This window comes from Motacilla alba, chromosome 3, assembly GCF_015832195.1.
Source record: "Motacilla alba alba isolate MOTALB_02 chromosome 3, Motacilla_alba_V1.0_pri, whole genome shotgun sequence".
NCBI classification, from domain to species: Eukaryota; Metazoa; Chordata; class Aves; order Passeriformes; family Motacillidae; genus Motacilla; species Motacilla alba.
The window spans coordinates 111,798,491-111,814,398 of NC_052018.1; the positions used below are offsets into that span (position 1 = coordinate 111,798,491).

The following is a 15,908-nucleotide window of genomic DNA, read 5'->3' on the forward strand; positions in this document are numbered from 1 at the left end:
GGTTATGAAACCAAAAATATAGCATATATACTTTAAAAATTTTCCTGCAACTCAATTAGAGGTCAAAGTTAAGCACACTTGCAGACTGGAAATGTTCTGAATGCCCTTAACAATCTTTTAGAAATATGGTGAAACAACTATCCGTCATTTGGAATCAATTCTACAACACCTATGTAGCAAAAACCTGACCTCCCCAGCATCAGTCTGCCTGCCACAATGCAGCCTTACACAGAATTGCTTTTCTCAGGACAAAAAGGCAACTGCACCAAAATCTCCAATCGGTCAGGTTTTATGTTCAGTATCAGCAGGATGGGAAAAATAAGTCAAAACTGACAGACAACTAAGCAACACGAAAATGAATTTATTTTAATTTCTCCTTTACGCTGCCTTGAAATCGAGAATGCTCTGGAGGAAACGAAGAAGGGATTTTGGCATGAGAATTTATGCCATGGATAGTTTATACATCCATGCCTCACACCCTGACCACAGAGTTCTCACCCCTCTCCTCTCTGCCACTGCAGGAGGTGACTAAGAAAAGCAAGTCTACAGCCTCGGGAGCTCAGGGTGTGATGTGGCTGTCAGCGGGAGCACAGCTGGAGGAGCCCTGAACCACAGCAGCGATGGAAATGCGCACACTCATCAGCTTTATCACAAAAATAAGAAGATGTTGTACCTAGGTGCCAAGTTGTCATATGTATAAGCAACTGACATAAGTCGCTGAATCAAACTGGTTCCCTGGACAAGTACAAGAAACACCTTTAAAAATTGAAGTCGAAAGAAAAAAAAAAAAAAAACACAAGTTAATATAACAACAAGCTTTTTGATCTGCTTTTCAATTATACACACTGTGTGAATCTAAATAAACCCACCTGTGCAGAGGAGGAAGGGCCAAAGGCAAATCATCTTCACAGTTAACAATTTACTGGTTTTATTAAAGCACAGCTAAAATCCCATGGTTCACTGACTAGGTCTAGATGCTAAAATTTCATTCTCTAAAGAAGACAATTCAACTGAATAGAAAAATCAACCATTTATTCAATCCTTTTATTAAAAACATGGTATTTTTTAAAGCACAGACTACTCACAGCCTTTTAAAAACCCTAGGATTGAGGACAGAGGGCTGAGGATGAGCTGGACACTTAAATTTTGCCTGCCTCTGTGATCAACACATTTTATTGACTGACCACTCTCTTAAAATATTCCCCTTTCGCAAATCTGACAGACTACACAGAATTTTAAAATCTAAGTCTGAAGAAAATCTTAAAATATTTAAATATCAAATCCACAGCAATCAAAAATACTAATCAATTGACAACTAAAAATTTTAAACCATTTTTAATTAATTTAACTTTGTTAGAGAAAACAACAGCAGCATTTACATGTTCAAAAATTTAATACATGTGCTAAGTAGCCCTGGTGACTTAGGGATTTGTTTTGTCCAAAAAGGCTGATATTTATAGAATAGTTAAGGTCTTTCCAGGTATAACAAAGGGGAAGTTTGGCTCCAGCTCAGAGTTCAGACCTGCACTTTTTGGCAGTCACAGCTGGTCCTGTGCCCAAGGAAGCTGATTTACTCTGAATGTGTCCCTGATGCCAAAATATCCCACGTGCTCAGCCTGCCTTAGGAAATCAGCATGCAGGAATCTGGCAGGAAGGTTTACAGCTGCAGCTAAGTTCACACTCACTCAGATATCCCTAATGAAGTTATTTTAGTGTTTACTAAAGGAATCCAGCATGGATTTAGGGGGACAAGGGCAGCTCGTGTCGTAAATACAGGTTAATAATAATGTGCTAATGTAAAAAAGGACTGATCAATTTAGCAAACAAAATCTGAGAAACAGGGACAAAGCACTGGATTGTGAATTCCCAATTCATGTGTTCATGAATCACCAAAAAACACCTTTTGGTTGCCAGGTTTAAAACTATTCAAATACTCTTCTAGAGAACAAGTAAGAGATCAGTTATATTACTGAGATCAATTAGTACAACTAACTTTTCCACTACATTATTTTATTACTAAAGTAAGGACTTCACATTTACTGTTTCAGCGAAGGAGTTGTTTCCTACAGCTCCCAGAACCTCTGTGTGTCTCCTACCTCTGTCAGCCGAGGGATGTGAAGGCCCTTGACGTGGTCGCTCGTCGTCTTCCTGGACTTGCCCGGCCACGTCCTCTTCCTGTGGCTCTCTGCTACCCCAGACCACGCAAAGACATCGTGGTAAGCCAGATCCAGGTCTGAGGGATCCACTGCAAACTGGCAGATCAGCTTCAGCAAGCAAGCCAGACAGTCCAGCTGCCACTGGCAAGGGGAAGGAAAAGAAATCCGTCAGCGCCAAATTTTCTGGAAAAATTCCCTTGCCCAGGATTCTTCTGCTGGGAAGCTGAGAAGCCTCAGAGAAAAAGGAAAACAGTATTATGTCCTTTGCTTCTCCTGTGTTTTGCTGCTTTGGAATGTGGTTGGAGATTGTTTATCCAACAAGTGGTTGTTTCATTGGCCATTGGCCACACTCACATGAGACCAATCCGGTTCAGGCTGTGTCAGGACTCTGGAAGGAGTCACGAGTTTTCATTATTATCTTTTAGCCTTCTGTCTGTATCCTTTCTCTATGCTTCAGTATAGTTTAGTACAGTATTCTTTAATATAATATCATCAAATAATCAATTAGCCTTCCAAAAACATGGAGTCAGATTCATCATTCCTCCATTCGTCGGGGAGCCCCACAAATAGAAGAGAAATCTTCAATTTTGAGGGATTTCTTTTACACATAATTTAATGCCTGCTATGGAATTTGCAACTGAAAACCTCAGCAAGGTATAAAGGAGAAAAAACTAGAAGTAACTTGAATGTAGCTCAAACTAATGACAGAATAATAATGAAAAAGATGATTATTAGTCATTCTTATAGTTCATTATTGACAAGTGTCTTCATTAGCACCACAGCCACTATGCTAATTGTCTCACTGACAGCAAGGGAAAATGGCATTTCTTGGCCTCTTAGACAAGGGAAAGATAATTAACAGATTACTGCTTTTAATACAGACTATAATAAATAATTCTCCAAATAACAACCTTCCCTAAAATAAGCAGAAAAAAAAAAAAGAAGAGCAAAAATAAATACTCCATTCTTGTTTGGCCACTTCTGATTTCTTTAAAGAAGCATGATCTGTTATAGTAACACCAATGGAGCTGCAATCATTCCTGAGGATGGAACCCAGGTTTTTCCCCTCTATGTTTCCATGAGCTACAACTTTAAGTTCTACAATTTTAAGAATAGACAACCCTCCCCAAAATCCACAGAAAAGCAGGAAGGGTGGTTTTAAAACATAAAAAAGCAGAAATATATGTATACTTTCTTTTTTTAAAATAAGCTCTTCCAGGAATATAAAATATTAAAAAAAAGATGCTGCTACATAGACTCTGGTGGTTTCAATCAGAGAATGACTCTATTTCACAACAGAAAAATAACTGTGACAAAGGCTCCAAGCATTCAAAGTCTTTACAAATACCAGGAATGTTCTTCTGGAGAGAAAGGGTGAATGAACACCTACCACAGTCCACGATTCTTGTTCCTTAGGCTCCAGGATTCCAGAATTGAAAATTTCCAGTAACTGTTGGAGCCCTCCAGCAGCAACAAACTGCAAACATATTATGGAATCAATGTGAGAAAAAGCACATGCAGAAATACCACTCAGATCAGTTAGATACCAACCTAAACTTTACAAATTAATAAATAAATTACAAATTATTTAGCTGGATATTTTATGAAAAAATTAAATAATTATACATGGCTACCACAAATTTACAAGCCTGATAATACAGAAAAACTTGCAAATATAATCCCTAAATTTGAGATAAAAGATTTTAGGATAGATAATGTTTTAAATGGGTTTTTATATTTCTCTTGGATAATTGTCTTAGGTATCATGGAGTACTGTAAAAAAAGCAAACCTTGCAGCTCCACGTGTTTTTACTGTTTTCTATTTGATCTTCACTTGAATCATCTGAGTCTGGGTAAAGATCACTGTAACTTCCCTAAAGATAAACAAATTAACTGTAAAAACAGCTCAAGAATTGTAATATCATAAAATAACTCATCAATCTATGCTTTGCTTGAGAGAAACACAGAGATTCTGTGCAAGAAAATTACCGTAGATTCACGTCTTATCCTCCTGTTGGGCTTCCCCAAAGCTTCAATAATCTCCAGGGCATACAAAAGTTTATGGGCACTTTTTATTCGCAGAAGGTCCTTCCAGCTAAAGCCATCATTACCCTTAAAAGATGAAAAAAAAGACAGAAAACAATTAATACAATTATATGTAATGCTCATCTATCTAAAAATTCAGGGAGAGGATTTTTCAAGTGGCACAGGTAAATTTTTTGGGGCTTCATTTCATCTGTTACCTGAAATTAGACAATTTCAAGCAGATTTCTATGCATGATTAACAATCTGAATAATGAAAAGGCAACATTATTACATACTAAAATACACACTATTTTACATTAGGGGAAAGCAAACATCACACTGTAACTGCCACCAAAATTCTGACGCATGTGTGCATAAAAAGCTGTAATATCTAACATCTGGTAGGATGCAATTTCCACCACTTTTAAAGAGGCTGAATAATGTTTTCATCTGTAGGACAAGAAATCCACTTTGCCTCCAAGCAACTCATGCTATGAGCTGAGGGAATAGAGGGCAAAAGTATCACTAGCACAACAGCCACAGTGTTAAAGCCAGGCTGCAGCTGAAGAAACTGCTCTTCCCATCCAAGTAAAAAGACTGTGATCATTAGTACTGACTATTCTTTTAATTTATAAAATAAACTTTGAAAATGAATGATAAGAACAAACTTTAGGAGCTAAGCTGACATCTCTGTTTAGTTTCAGATTTATTAGGTTTACTCTTGTCTCAGCACACTTAACAGATTTACTATGTAACATTTCTATTTGGGGAAATTTCAACTAAAGCACTGGATGCTAAAAAATTAAAGTATAATAAAGATAAACATGCAAAGCTTTGTTCACCTGCTCATCAGAAATATTCTGGAATGCCTGCAGCATATTAGGGCACGTTGGTAGGAGCATCAACAGTTCCCAGACACGTCTGGATAAGTTTTCTGCATGGAGATGGAGCTCTTCACACCTTGCACTCTGACAAACCAAACCATAGCCATTCTTACTGTGAACTTCTTTGAGAAAATGACATTTCAAAGCCCAAAAATGTATTTATTTCTAATTGAGAACCTGTTTCCTATCTAATAACTAAATCCATAATTAGGACAGGATAATTGAGGTCTCAACTTGCAAGAAACTAAGTTACATGATCTTAAAATCTTATCACATATTTTGAAATATTTAAACGCAGATGAAACTTATAAATAAATTACAGGTTCAGATGTACTATATAAGATTTAATTTCCCTCAAGCTAATGATGACATCCAAGATGAAGCTTGGGTTTTTGCAATAAAACTTTACAAACCTTTCTTCAAGCCAATTCCCATTATGAGTCACCACGTCTACTTAAATAATCAATATTGCTTCTTAAGAACTGCTTTTATAGCTTCTACAATATTTAGAACATTCAAAGGTATCAGAACAATATTATTGCTAAGAAAAAAGGAGAATTATGAAGATTTTACCACGTGCATGAGGAGGCAATAAATATCTCTAGCAACTAAAGAGAGTAGACAAAAAACAGGCTACACAGGAAAACCAGATCCACTGAAATAAGACTTAAATGTAATTGTTCTGATAGAATTACTCTAAATTACCTCACTATCCTCCATGGCCACTTCTCCAGAAGGAGGCTTAAAAGAGGCCAGCATCTCTAACAAATCAAACAGGGTGGTAAGATGAGGTTCTTGCAGGAGCAAAAGCATTGGAATGTTGTCCTTCTGAGGAGGAGGTAGGCAGGAAGCTGGGAGCTGGACACCTTCACCTTTGCGTTCTCTCCTGGGGGCACCGAGGGACACGAACACCATCTGCAACAGAGACACGAGGAGCACAGACACGGCTTTATGACAAGCATGGAATGCTTGCACAAGGGTCAGAATTGAAAAAATTAAAGACAAGTTTTTGTTTTGCAGTCAAATCTTGGCTTTGCAGCATTTTCAGCAAGTGCCACAAATGAAGTTTGGGTTTGCTTTCACTTAAGGCATTCATGGTGTAGCTGCACTTGATGCCTCAGGCTTTAGCTTTGAGGTTTTGGGGATTCTGTGCTGCTTTAGTGTGTAGCTCTGAGCTTCATGTTAGGGGATGGTGAGCTCTCTGCACAGTGGGTAGACAAAACAATTCCTTCTCTAGCTGGGCACCAAGGACAAATGATCCAAATCTCAGGCCCAGGAGCATAATGGCAGAATGAAGGGAGAAAACCAAGAAGGATGGGACTTGATGGGCTCAAGCTGGAATTTGACAATTAACTCCAATATGCAAATGGAGCAGAATGTATAAAAGTGAGAGACCCTGTGACTGATCGTCCATGCTGTGACCATTCTGGGTTCACCTGGGGTGCAGCCCTGGCTGGGCTCTTGTGCTGCCCAAGGTGGATCCATTGAGGAGATCCTTTAAATAAATCCCTATTTTAATCTTAACTCTGTCTAGCCTCTGTTCTAGGTCACCCTTCCCAAGGCATCACACTCCTGATTGTGCCCCTGAGGCTGGGAAACTCCAGTCCTGAGCTGGAGTCACCCGGGGGGTGATGACACCCAGCCCCACGTGCAGCAATCAGCTGCAGAAGACACGAGCCAAGCCTTGGCCACTGCTGCCAGGGCCTGCTCCCGTGCTGGCAGTACCTGCATGTCCTTAAAGCCCAGCTCATGGAGCGTTTTCTCGTCATAGTCAGTCGTCAGCTCGTGCCCAGATGAAATCATTCTCACAGGTCCCATGAGGCCACCTAGGATAAAAGCCTGTTTCAGCAGAATTCTGAAATCACAGTTTCAGTTTCACAGTTTTCATAGTACACCCCTCAGCAGAAGCAAAAACTTGGATGTCATTTCCTTCAGAAAAGTGGTTATTACATTCAACTAATTTAAACTTGCCTAAATAAACTAAATTTACTTGCATAAATTTACTTTATTTGCATTTGTATTCACAAATAACCTTTGCAATACCAGGTCACCCAACTTTGTAGTGAAAAGTGCTTATAAGAGAAATTCAAACATGCCTGCCATATTTTGTAGTAAACGACACTGTGCCACAGAAGGATAATGAAAAATGACTGTCATCATCAACAAAATGACACACACTTGTGGTCAAGTCAGAGAAACATTGATTAATCTTACTGAAATATATTAGTTGGAACCAAAGAAGTCACACCCACTTCAGAAGGGAAAAACTGAGAACACCCTGCAAAGAACTCTGAACAAGAAACCTGAACAATTAAAAGATAAAGAAATAAATTCCATTTGGTGCAGACAACCAAGCCTCTCTTCTAACAAGCACACTTTGCACAACATGACCACGTGTTTCTAAAATGCCAGTTACAACAAAATTAAATGTTTTCTGCTATGTGGTGGAAAACCAGACAGTTTCTTTACTTGAACTGCTTCTGATGAGTGGCTGCACAAGGATTCTACAAAGAAGGCGATTAATGTGTCCAAAATCCAGTCTGGTTTACTCACATTGTGTCTCATTAAAACATGTTTTTTAGAAGTTGTTAAACTGTGAAGAGGAAGTTTAAATCATGTTTAAACATACACTAATAGTGGTGTTGCAAAGAGCTGTTCATGGACAGAATTTACTCAGGTAATTGTTCATTACATGCTAACTCATGCTTATAATGAGAAAGGAAAACCAAGAAAACATAAAGAAAATTCAGAAAACATTGTGAACAGCAATAATTGCTAGGAATGCTGTTATATTAGGAATATAACATCCTCCTGAAGGATAATGCAGGAATTGTCACTCACTCACAAACACAAAGAGGGAACAACAACAGGATGCACATTCACTATACAAAGCAAGGTGACATTCCAAATTAGGAGCCTCAAAGCAGGATGAAGAATCATTTCTGCTACCGGATGACCATAAATTAAAAAGCAATTGCAGGAGTAAGGAAAATCTTCCACCTGACTGGAATACATGTATACAGAGCATAAATTACAAATGTGAATCATGGCTTCAAACTCTGAATCAACGGCAGAGGCAGAAGTGTGGGAATCAGATGAAATACAGAATAAGATCCTCAGAAATTTTATCAAGTTATGTGCAACAGAATCTCCAGTTTACAGAAAATAGCATCATTCAAACAACATAAGGAAAAATAATGTGGGGGAAAATCTATTGGAATATGGAATTTGGACAGATTCAAGGACTCGAAGGATTTACATTTTCTTTGCTATTTCAAAAAAACGGTAGTGGTTAATAAACAACAATATTAATTAGAAGAGAGGGTGATACTAATTTGAACTACAGCTAAAGAAAATAAATCATAATGCTTGCTTAGCTGAGGTATCTGGGGGGAAAAAAAACCAACAATCATTGAAGTTGTAAAGGCAAAATCTCCAGGTAGGAACAGCTCACCAGGGAAATCCCCTTTGCGACTGCTTTGGCCAAACTCCTGCAGCTGTGCTTGCTGATTTATCTGCTCCTTCTGCAAATTTTCATACCAGTGTGTGACTTCTGCTCGCAGATCAGCCACCTGATCACTAGGGTACATTTCTATGGTCATCTGAAAGGAAAGAGGTGGTTTGTTTTCCCGAGAGAGCTGCGGGATTACGAGCTGAGCAGGGGAGGGTGTGCCTGAAAAGGGATTTTCCCTCACCTTGTCAGGAAGCCCAGCTGGCTGACAGACAATCCTTAGAGGTAGAGACTGTTTGTCACTCAGGGCTTTCAAGTGACTGCTGATGCCAGTGCCTTCAATCTGCCACTGTCTCAGGTGATATGCAAACCTTAGGAAGCAGGGAAAAACACGGAAAAGTGCTTTTGTCAAAGCCTATTTAACACAAATGTTTGCTGAACAGTGAAAGACAAAACCTGCAAAGGTTGTTTTGATTTTTTTTTTCAGCTAAAGGAAGTTACTGACAGCCTCGCTATGTTTCAGATAAAATCAAAATAACTTTTAAGAAGTTTCTTTGGTGAGGGATGGGGAAACACAAACACATCCACACATCTTCACAGAAGAACAAGGGCCAACTCTGGTAACTGTTTCAACTTTATTTATTACCTTTCACAATTACTCCCTGCTGTCTTTCCTTTACACAAAGAAACCATTCCTTAAATTAATAATCACTCTTAACACACTCATCATTACGGTAAGAGGAAAAGAAATAAATTCTGCATAAATAGATGCATCCAAATATATCAGTAGAGATTTTTACCTTCTCCTAAAAGCCTCCAGGTGTGTTTTCAGCATTAAGAGCCCTCTTTCAATAATGGTCAGACTTGAATGAGAGTCTTGCTCCAGGTTACTCGAAGCTATCATCAGACTCTCCATACACTTGCTAATAAACTCCTGCTCTTTTTCCAGACCAGTTTTACCTGCAATACCAGTTCAAGTCAATTTATAGGCACAGCTTTGGAACAAGACATTTTAATACTAAGAATAATAAAAGGATGGTGCTGGGTAATCTTTAAAGCGTTTCAAACAGCAAAAAAAAGATGAAAATGCAAGTGGATACCGTTGATGTAGTAGGAGTTGATGTACTGGATGGCTGCTCGACTGACATCTCCAGACTGTGCCCTCAGAGCAATGCCCCAGAACTGGTCCATGCCACACAGCTGTTGGACAAAAGCAAAACAAGCACAGAAACAAAACATTGCCTCATTATTTTACTGGGAGTGAAGGTTTTCTGATCTGTGACATTCTTTTTACCTCTTGACTCAACCATTAACACTATCTCATTTTCTCCACTGTTTCCACTGTCATCGCTGCACACACCAATTACTACAGAGCTCTACATTTCTCAGAAACAGTTTCAAAGTCACACATGAGGAGAACTGGGTGAAATTCAAAATATTGAAATCTCACTTTGACAACAGGAGTACTTCCAAATGAAGCTGTACAACCACAACTACAATCAATATTCATTGCAAGAAAAAAATGCCTCAAATCAATTCAGAGAATATATTCTAAACATAATTTTATTTATGAGGTAATTGCTCTGGATTAAAAACTTCTAAAGCACATAGTGAACTGAGACACATTTTACAACACATTTCTAGTCAGAGTAAAGCATGGCTAACAGAATGTCATCTGACTCTTCATTAGATAAGTAAATGTTTTTTAAACCTGTTTTTTAAACTCAGCAGTGGATATGTGCAGTTACGATAAAATATGATAAACTGCACAAAGAGATGCAGGCAACAGGTATCAGGTTTTGGTGGTTTTCCTATCTTTGCCTTGAGAGACAAAATCCACAGGTGGCAGAGAGAAGAAAAGCAAGAGACAGAAGCCAGGCTCACCTCGGAGTTGGAGCCACCATCATAGGCACTCGTAGCCAGCCGAGCCAAGTTACACAAATGCTGGAAGAGGTTGAGGCCAGTCATACTGATCGTTTCAGGTTTTAGCTGTGGCATCTAAACAAATGCAAAAAAAATGTCAGTGCTGGAACAGAGAGCAATCCCAGGGTGTTTATTTCACTAGCACTGTTATTGCTATTATTAATCCCACTCAAATGCAGTAGATCAAATAGATTCGTTCTTGAAAAAGGTCATACCCCGAGTTTTAGATAGAATAAAAAAATCAACTATAACTGGCTTAAACAGTTCACTTCACCACTGCAGAGAGGGAAAAAAGTTATTTCATTTTCACATCAGCTGCTTAGCTGATCAACACCAGGAGAACTTGTTAGCATATGTGACATCCATCCAAAAAAACTTACACACGTGCAAAACTAGACAGAAACCTGTGTCATCTTGGGGAAGAGATAGACTACATTAATTATTGCACAATCTATCCATTTTGTAAAGCCATCTGTCAGAAGAGATGGATGGAACAGAACCCCCTGGAGAAAGCTCTGCATGTTTGTACTCTCAGTGGCTGTATTACTGATAAAAAAACAGAAGTCCATTTTTCAGTCAGACAGAGCTGTACAGCACAAAGCAAACTATAAAAAAAAAAACTTGTAAAGTTTTTTTTTCCAAATAAAAATAAAGTGCTACACAGCTGCAGATAAACACATGGGCTATTTGTAAAGAAGCACTCAGGTAAATTGTACCGTGAAAAGAATTCTCACTAATCCATTTCCTTCCTCTCTCCAAGCAGAGAAAAACCTTTCCATGACAAGCAGGGCTCTCCTGGACTACTGAAGAGATGATTTCCAGAGAAGCCATTTTAAATACAATAAGCAGCGTTGATATGGAATGAAACATTCTATTCATTATTGGATGATAAGGCTGCAATTAACTCTGCACATACCTTCTCCAAAAAAAGATGCTTGTAAGTCTCCATGCCCATGGCGTGCTGGTCTTTGCTCCGTACTTGATTCAAGAACCAGTGTAGTGCATCATCGTAACATTCAGAATCTTCTACTAAGCAGTGCCACAGGATGTCCACTTGCTCTAAACTCAACCCTACAATTGGGGAAGTATTTTTAATGACTCCTTTATAACATCAAATCTTCCATAAAACCCAAGAGCACACAGAAAAAGCAGAATATTTCTGTCAGTCACAGCATATAAATGCATTGTATGACAATTTGAGTACCTATAGGGAGACCACCCAAATATCAATTGTAAAAAGTGTCATTTCTTTCTTCACAATGAAAATTAATTTCTGACAGTATTAGAATATGCAGAATTATTTCTTTTTGGAACATAGTACTCCAGTTAAAGATCTCTGGGAACATTATGGACACAAACCAAAGCCCATAAGCACACAATGTATTATCTTCCTTTAGTAATTACTACAAGCCTATTATTTAGAAAAACTGCAGCACAGAGAAATTTGCTCTCACAGAACTGCAAGAGAATTTGAACTCCAATGCTGGTTCTGTGCCTTTGCCAAAAAATCTCCCTTCTTTTGAAACTGCCTCAGAGATTATTCTACATTGTATGTTTAAACTAACATATTAAGCTGGCATGGATTGCTAAGAGGTATTTTTGCCTTACTCTGGGGTGGTTTTGTGGTAAGATAACCTGAAATACTCACTGAAATGATCTGGGGATCCCAGAGTAGAAAACACACACGTCAGGAACTGGAGACGAACCTGAACCTCTGCACTGTGGCTGTATCTAAATGAAAATTGGGACAAAAAATGGAAGTTTGTTTTGTTGTTTATTGCCATAACTTCTTTCCTACTCATCCTTGTGCCTCTTAGAAGCATAAACAATTGTTTCTTACAAGCTTCTTCCTGAATTTCTAGTTCAGTGTATGGCCCAAACCCCAGCTGAAGATGTTGCAGAACCACCCCAAACAGCAGAATGACACAACAGCTGTCACTAGATAAGGTCCCTTTTTTCTTGGGAATTGAGAAGGGGGATAGGAGTGGGGTTTTTTGTCTTGCAGTTCAATCCAAATGTATCATTTTGTCACCTTGCAAGATCTACCTTATTTTTTCCCCTAAGTTGTAAAATGCTGATATTTCTACTCTAAATTTCCAATTCCAAACGATACATATTCTTTATGAAAATATTTTCTTAATTTACATAAAAATATTGACTTGATTTCTATTTATACAGTAAAAGCTTGATGGTAAAAGGAGCAGAACAATTTCTCATTTCACCTGAATTTAAAGGATCCCACCTCCCTAAGCAATTCTTCACTTAAACAACATCTAATATAAAGGGTGAAGTTAGATTTGAGGAAGTTAAATTGGACCCATAAATAGCAACATTTTTCAGATGTGGGTGCCCAGATTGACTTTGACATCTGTCAAAACATGAACAGTCTCTTCCTCTGGGATTGGGGAGCTGGAAATTGCATTGCCTGTTTATGTACACCTGATTTTAATCACACAGATTAGAAAGTGCAGATGGATGTATTCAAACAAAAAAATCATGCAAAGGCTAATGACAAATTTTACAACTAAAACATTTCAATAGTTCTAGTATATGAAATCACTTGGATATCAAAAACCTTCATGTTTTATTTGCACACAAATATTCAACATGACATCTAACAAAAAATGACACGAGAATTGGTTTTTTTAAGAAAAAGCAGCTATTTAAAATGTTTTTACAGACTTCTGCCTCCCTAAGCAAGAAATGTCCCTATAGAAAACCTTTAATTACGAGAACACACAAGCAGCAACACTGGTTAAAACCATAAAATATCCAACACTCCACGTCAGCTGCGTACTTACAGTGCGTGCTTGTGTCGTCCCTCCCTCACTGCCTGGATGTAGTGTACCAAATTATCAAAGAAAAGTTTCATCATATTCAGTTCTTTTTCTGCCCACCTGTGGCAATTCAAAGGACAGAAAGTATTATGGTTTGCTTAAAAAGATCAGAAAAGCTCCAAGAAGCAGACAGCTGTAACAGGAAAATGGCACACATGTAACCCCCCTGAGTAAACATTCAGTTTTCCATCTCAGGAGCGTTTTCCAGAACTGTTTTCTCTTCTTCCTTACAATCCTTAAGGTTTCCTAATGTTATTTTCAGGTGTAGGACTGACAGAACACTCCCTGTGGAGCCCATGAAAACTGCTCCTAAAGGCCCTAACACAGAAAAGGTCAAACTCAGAACTGGACATATATTTAAATATCACATCAAAAAGGCCAAGGAAAACTGCTGATTATCACTGTCACCTTTCCAGAAGTTCTGTCAGTCTGTTCTCTTCAGCTACACCAGGCAGCTCCATGGTTTGCTCTGCTAAGGAATGCTAAACTCTCTTATCTTCACCTTTCACAGGGTTTTATACACCAAAGAGCCCCCTAAATTCTCGGGACAGGGGAATTGTTACTTACATTGTTATCCAATGTGTATCATAGCTGCTCCCAAATTGCTGGAATGTTCCAAACAGCTTGGGAAGAAGACGAAGTGAAACTACTACAGATCTAAGGGAGAAAAAGGATGACAAGATGTGATTGTTACAAAACTGAAGTAATTGGTTGAAAAAATTCCTTTGAGAAGCTCCAGTTCTGTGAGCAAAGCAACTAAAGGAAAGTGCTGTAAATGATAAATCATAGAGTTGGAAGGGACTTTAAAAGTCACCTCAATTCCACCCCCTGCCATGGGCAGGGACACCTTCCACTATCCCAGCTTGCTCCAAACCCCGTCCAGCCTGGCCTTGGACACTTCTAGGGATGGGGCATCCACAGCTTCTCTGGGCAAACTGAGCCAGGGCCTGCTCCCCACCCTCACAATCAACACTTTTTTCCTCATCTTGAATCTAAACCTACTTTCTTTCATTTTGAAGCCATTGCCCCTTGTCCTGTCACTCCAGGCTGTTGTAAAAAGTCTCTCTCCCAGGTCCCTTCAGGAATGAAGGCCACAATCAGGGACTGAAGCCTTCTGTTTCCCAGGCTGAACAATCCCAATTCTCTCACCCTTTCCTCACAGCAGAGGGGCTCCATCCCTCTCACCAGCTTCTCTGGAGGTGCTCCAACAGGCTCAAGTCCTTCCTGTGCTTGTGACATCTCCCATCAAATCAACCCAGAAGTTTTCTGAACCTGAACTACACTAATTTCAATTTCTTTACATGCAACTCCTTGGACACAGAGCTGAGAATAATCTCTCAGCATGCCTCTAACTCATCTCAAAAATGCAGTACTCAGCAAAAAGGTAACACCGTAACACAGCAGGCGATGTCGAGCAGTCATCTGTAGCATGAAAACAAACTCCACTTCCACCAGTACAATCTCACAGCTTTGGCTGGTATTTAAACAAGTTCTCTGAGGTCAAGGAGCTCCTTGTCACAGAAACCAGATCCACCAACAGACTCTTCTGTTCCTCAGCCACACGTGTGTAAAATCTGAATATTCAGTATAAAATGCTGAGGGGCCAAGGCACCTGAGCTTGCCCCTGAGTGACTGAGGTGCAGACCTGATTTTACCTAAGGCAGGAAAGCAATAACCTCTGGCACAAGGGAGAACAGACAAACGCAACAAAATGAGAAATTCAGGTCACCAAAACAAAAATAAACTGAGCATCAGAAACATCCACAACACTTCGGAAACTATTTTTATTCTTCTGCTTTTGCCTAGTTTAAGTTGTCCTCCTGTAAAATGAAATAACTGTTATAGCCAACTCGGATTTCTGGTATGTTGCAAAAATAAGATACTTATAAAACAGATAATTTATGATTGAAGTTACCTGTTGTTTGCTAAATTTTCTAAGCAGCCTTCAATAAATCTCATTCGAATCTGTCTGTCAGTGAACCAGCACACTAAAGAACAGAGCAGCTTCTCTGCCTCATTGATTAACCCTTCAGAGAGATGAATCTACAGCAAGTAGAAAGAAAGGCCAGTGAATATTTTGTATTTATTTTCTTTGTAAAAACAGTGTTTTCTGCTATTTGACTCACTGCATCTTCATCCTGGACCAGATCCCAGAGCAGGGTATTTCCTTTCTTACAAACATTATCCAAATTAATGTCTGTCACTGCATTGCTGTTGTACTGATGTTTGTGAACTGCTGGTCCTGCACAAAATATAAAGACCATTAGTGAACAAACAGCAGGAACCATCTGAATTGAACATTATTCCCTAAGTGCACAAACAGCAACACGTTTTATTGGTTAACTTGGGCTATTTCAAAGTGCAACAACACTGTAATTGCAGCCTTTTTTCACATATGGGTTCTTTAAAGACCATACCAGAAGCCAACGGGGCAGTTGGGCCAATATTTACACTGCTTTTGGCTAATGGCAAAGTGCAATTAAAAACAGCACTGAAGAACTGCAGATGCAATTGCTTTTTAATTTAATTCATACTGTAATGAATCTATTTCTTAAGCCTTTCTGTGGTGCCCTGGTCCAAAGGGAGTTATCTCCATAACCACCAGGGCTGGAATGCAGGGAAGGAGAACATT

At 38.9% G+C, this 15,908-nt stretch overlaps 1 protein-coding gene across 11 annotated transcripts in view; it reads right to left on the minus strand.

The window, feature by feature from the left end:
• The window catches only part of USP34 (ubiquitin specific peptidase 34), a 112,778-nt gene that overhangs the window by 41,212 nt on the left and 55,658 nt on the right, over positions 1-15,908 (minus strand). For 10 of the 11 annotated variants that reach the window (XM_038132827.1, XM_038132817.1, XM_038132822.1 and 7 more), the window contains exons 17-35: positions 15,403-15,518; positions 15,192-15,319; positions 13,844-13,933; positions 13,241-13,336; positions 12,088-12,170; positions 11,356-11,510; positions 10,401-10,514; positions 9,617-9,716; positions 9,317-9,476; positions 8,761-8,887; positions 8,520-8,667; positions 6,791-6,891; positions 5,771-5,980; positions 5,024-5,149; positions 4,146-4,268; positions 3,947-4,030; positions 3,547-3,633; positions 2,097-2,297; positions 674-756 (exon numbers count right to left, since the gene is read on the minus strand). In XM_038132827.1, the coding sequence (XP_037988755.1) occupies positions 674-756; positions 2,097-2,297; positions 3,547-3,633; positions 3,947-4,030; positions 4,146-4,268; positions 5,024-5,149; positions 5,771-5,980; positions 6,791-6,891; positions 8,520-8,667; positions 8,761-8,887; positions 9,317-9,476; positions 9,617-9,716; positions 10,401-10,514; positions 11,356-11,510; positions 12,088-12,170; positions 13,241-13,336; positions 13,844-13,933; positions 15,192-15,319; positions 15,403-15,518 (2,332 nt within the window). The remainder of the gene's footprint in view (positions 1-673; positions 757-2,096; positions 2,298-3,546; positions 3,634-3,946; positions 4,031-4,145; positions 4,269-5,023; positions 5,150-5,770; positions 5,981-6,790; positions 6,892-8,519; positions 8,668-8,760; positions 8,888-9,316; positions 9,477-9,616; positions 9,717-10,400; positions 10,515-11,355; positions 11,511-12,087; positions 12,171-13,240; positions 13,337-13,843; positions 13,934-15,191; positions 15,320-15,402; positions 15,519-15,908) is intronic. The other variant, XM_038132818.1, reaches the window with a different exon arrangement.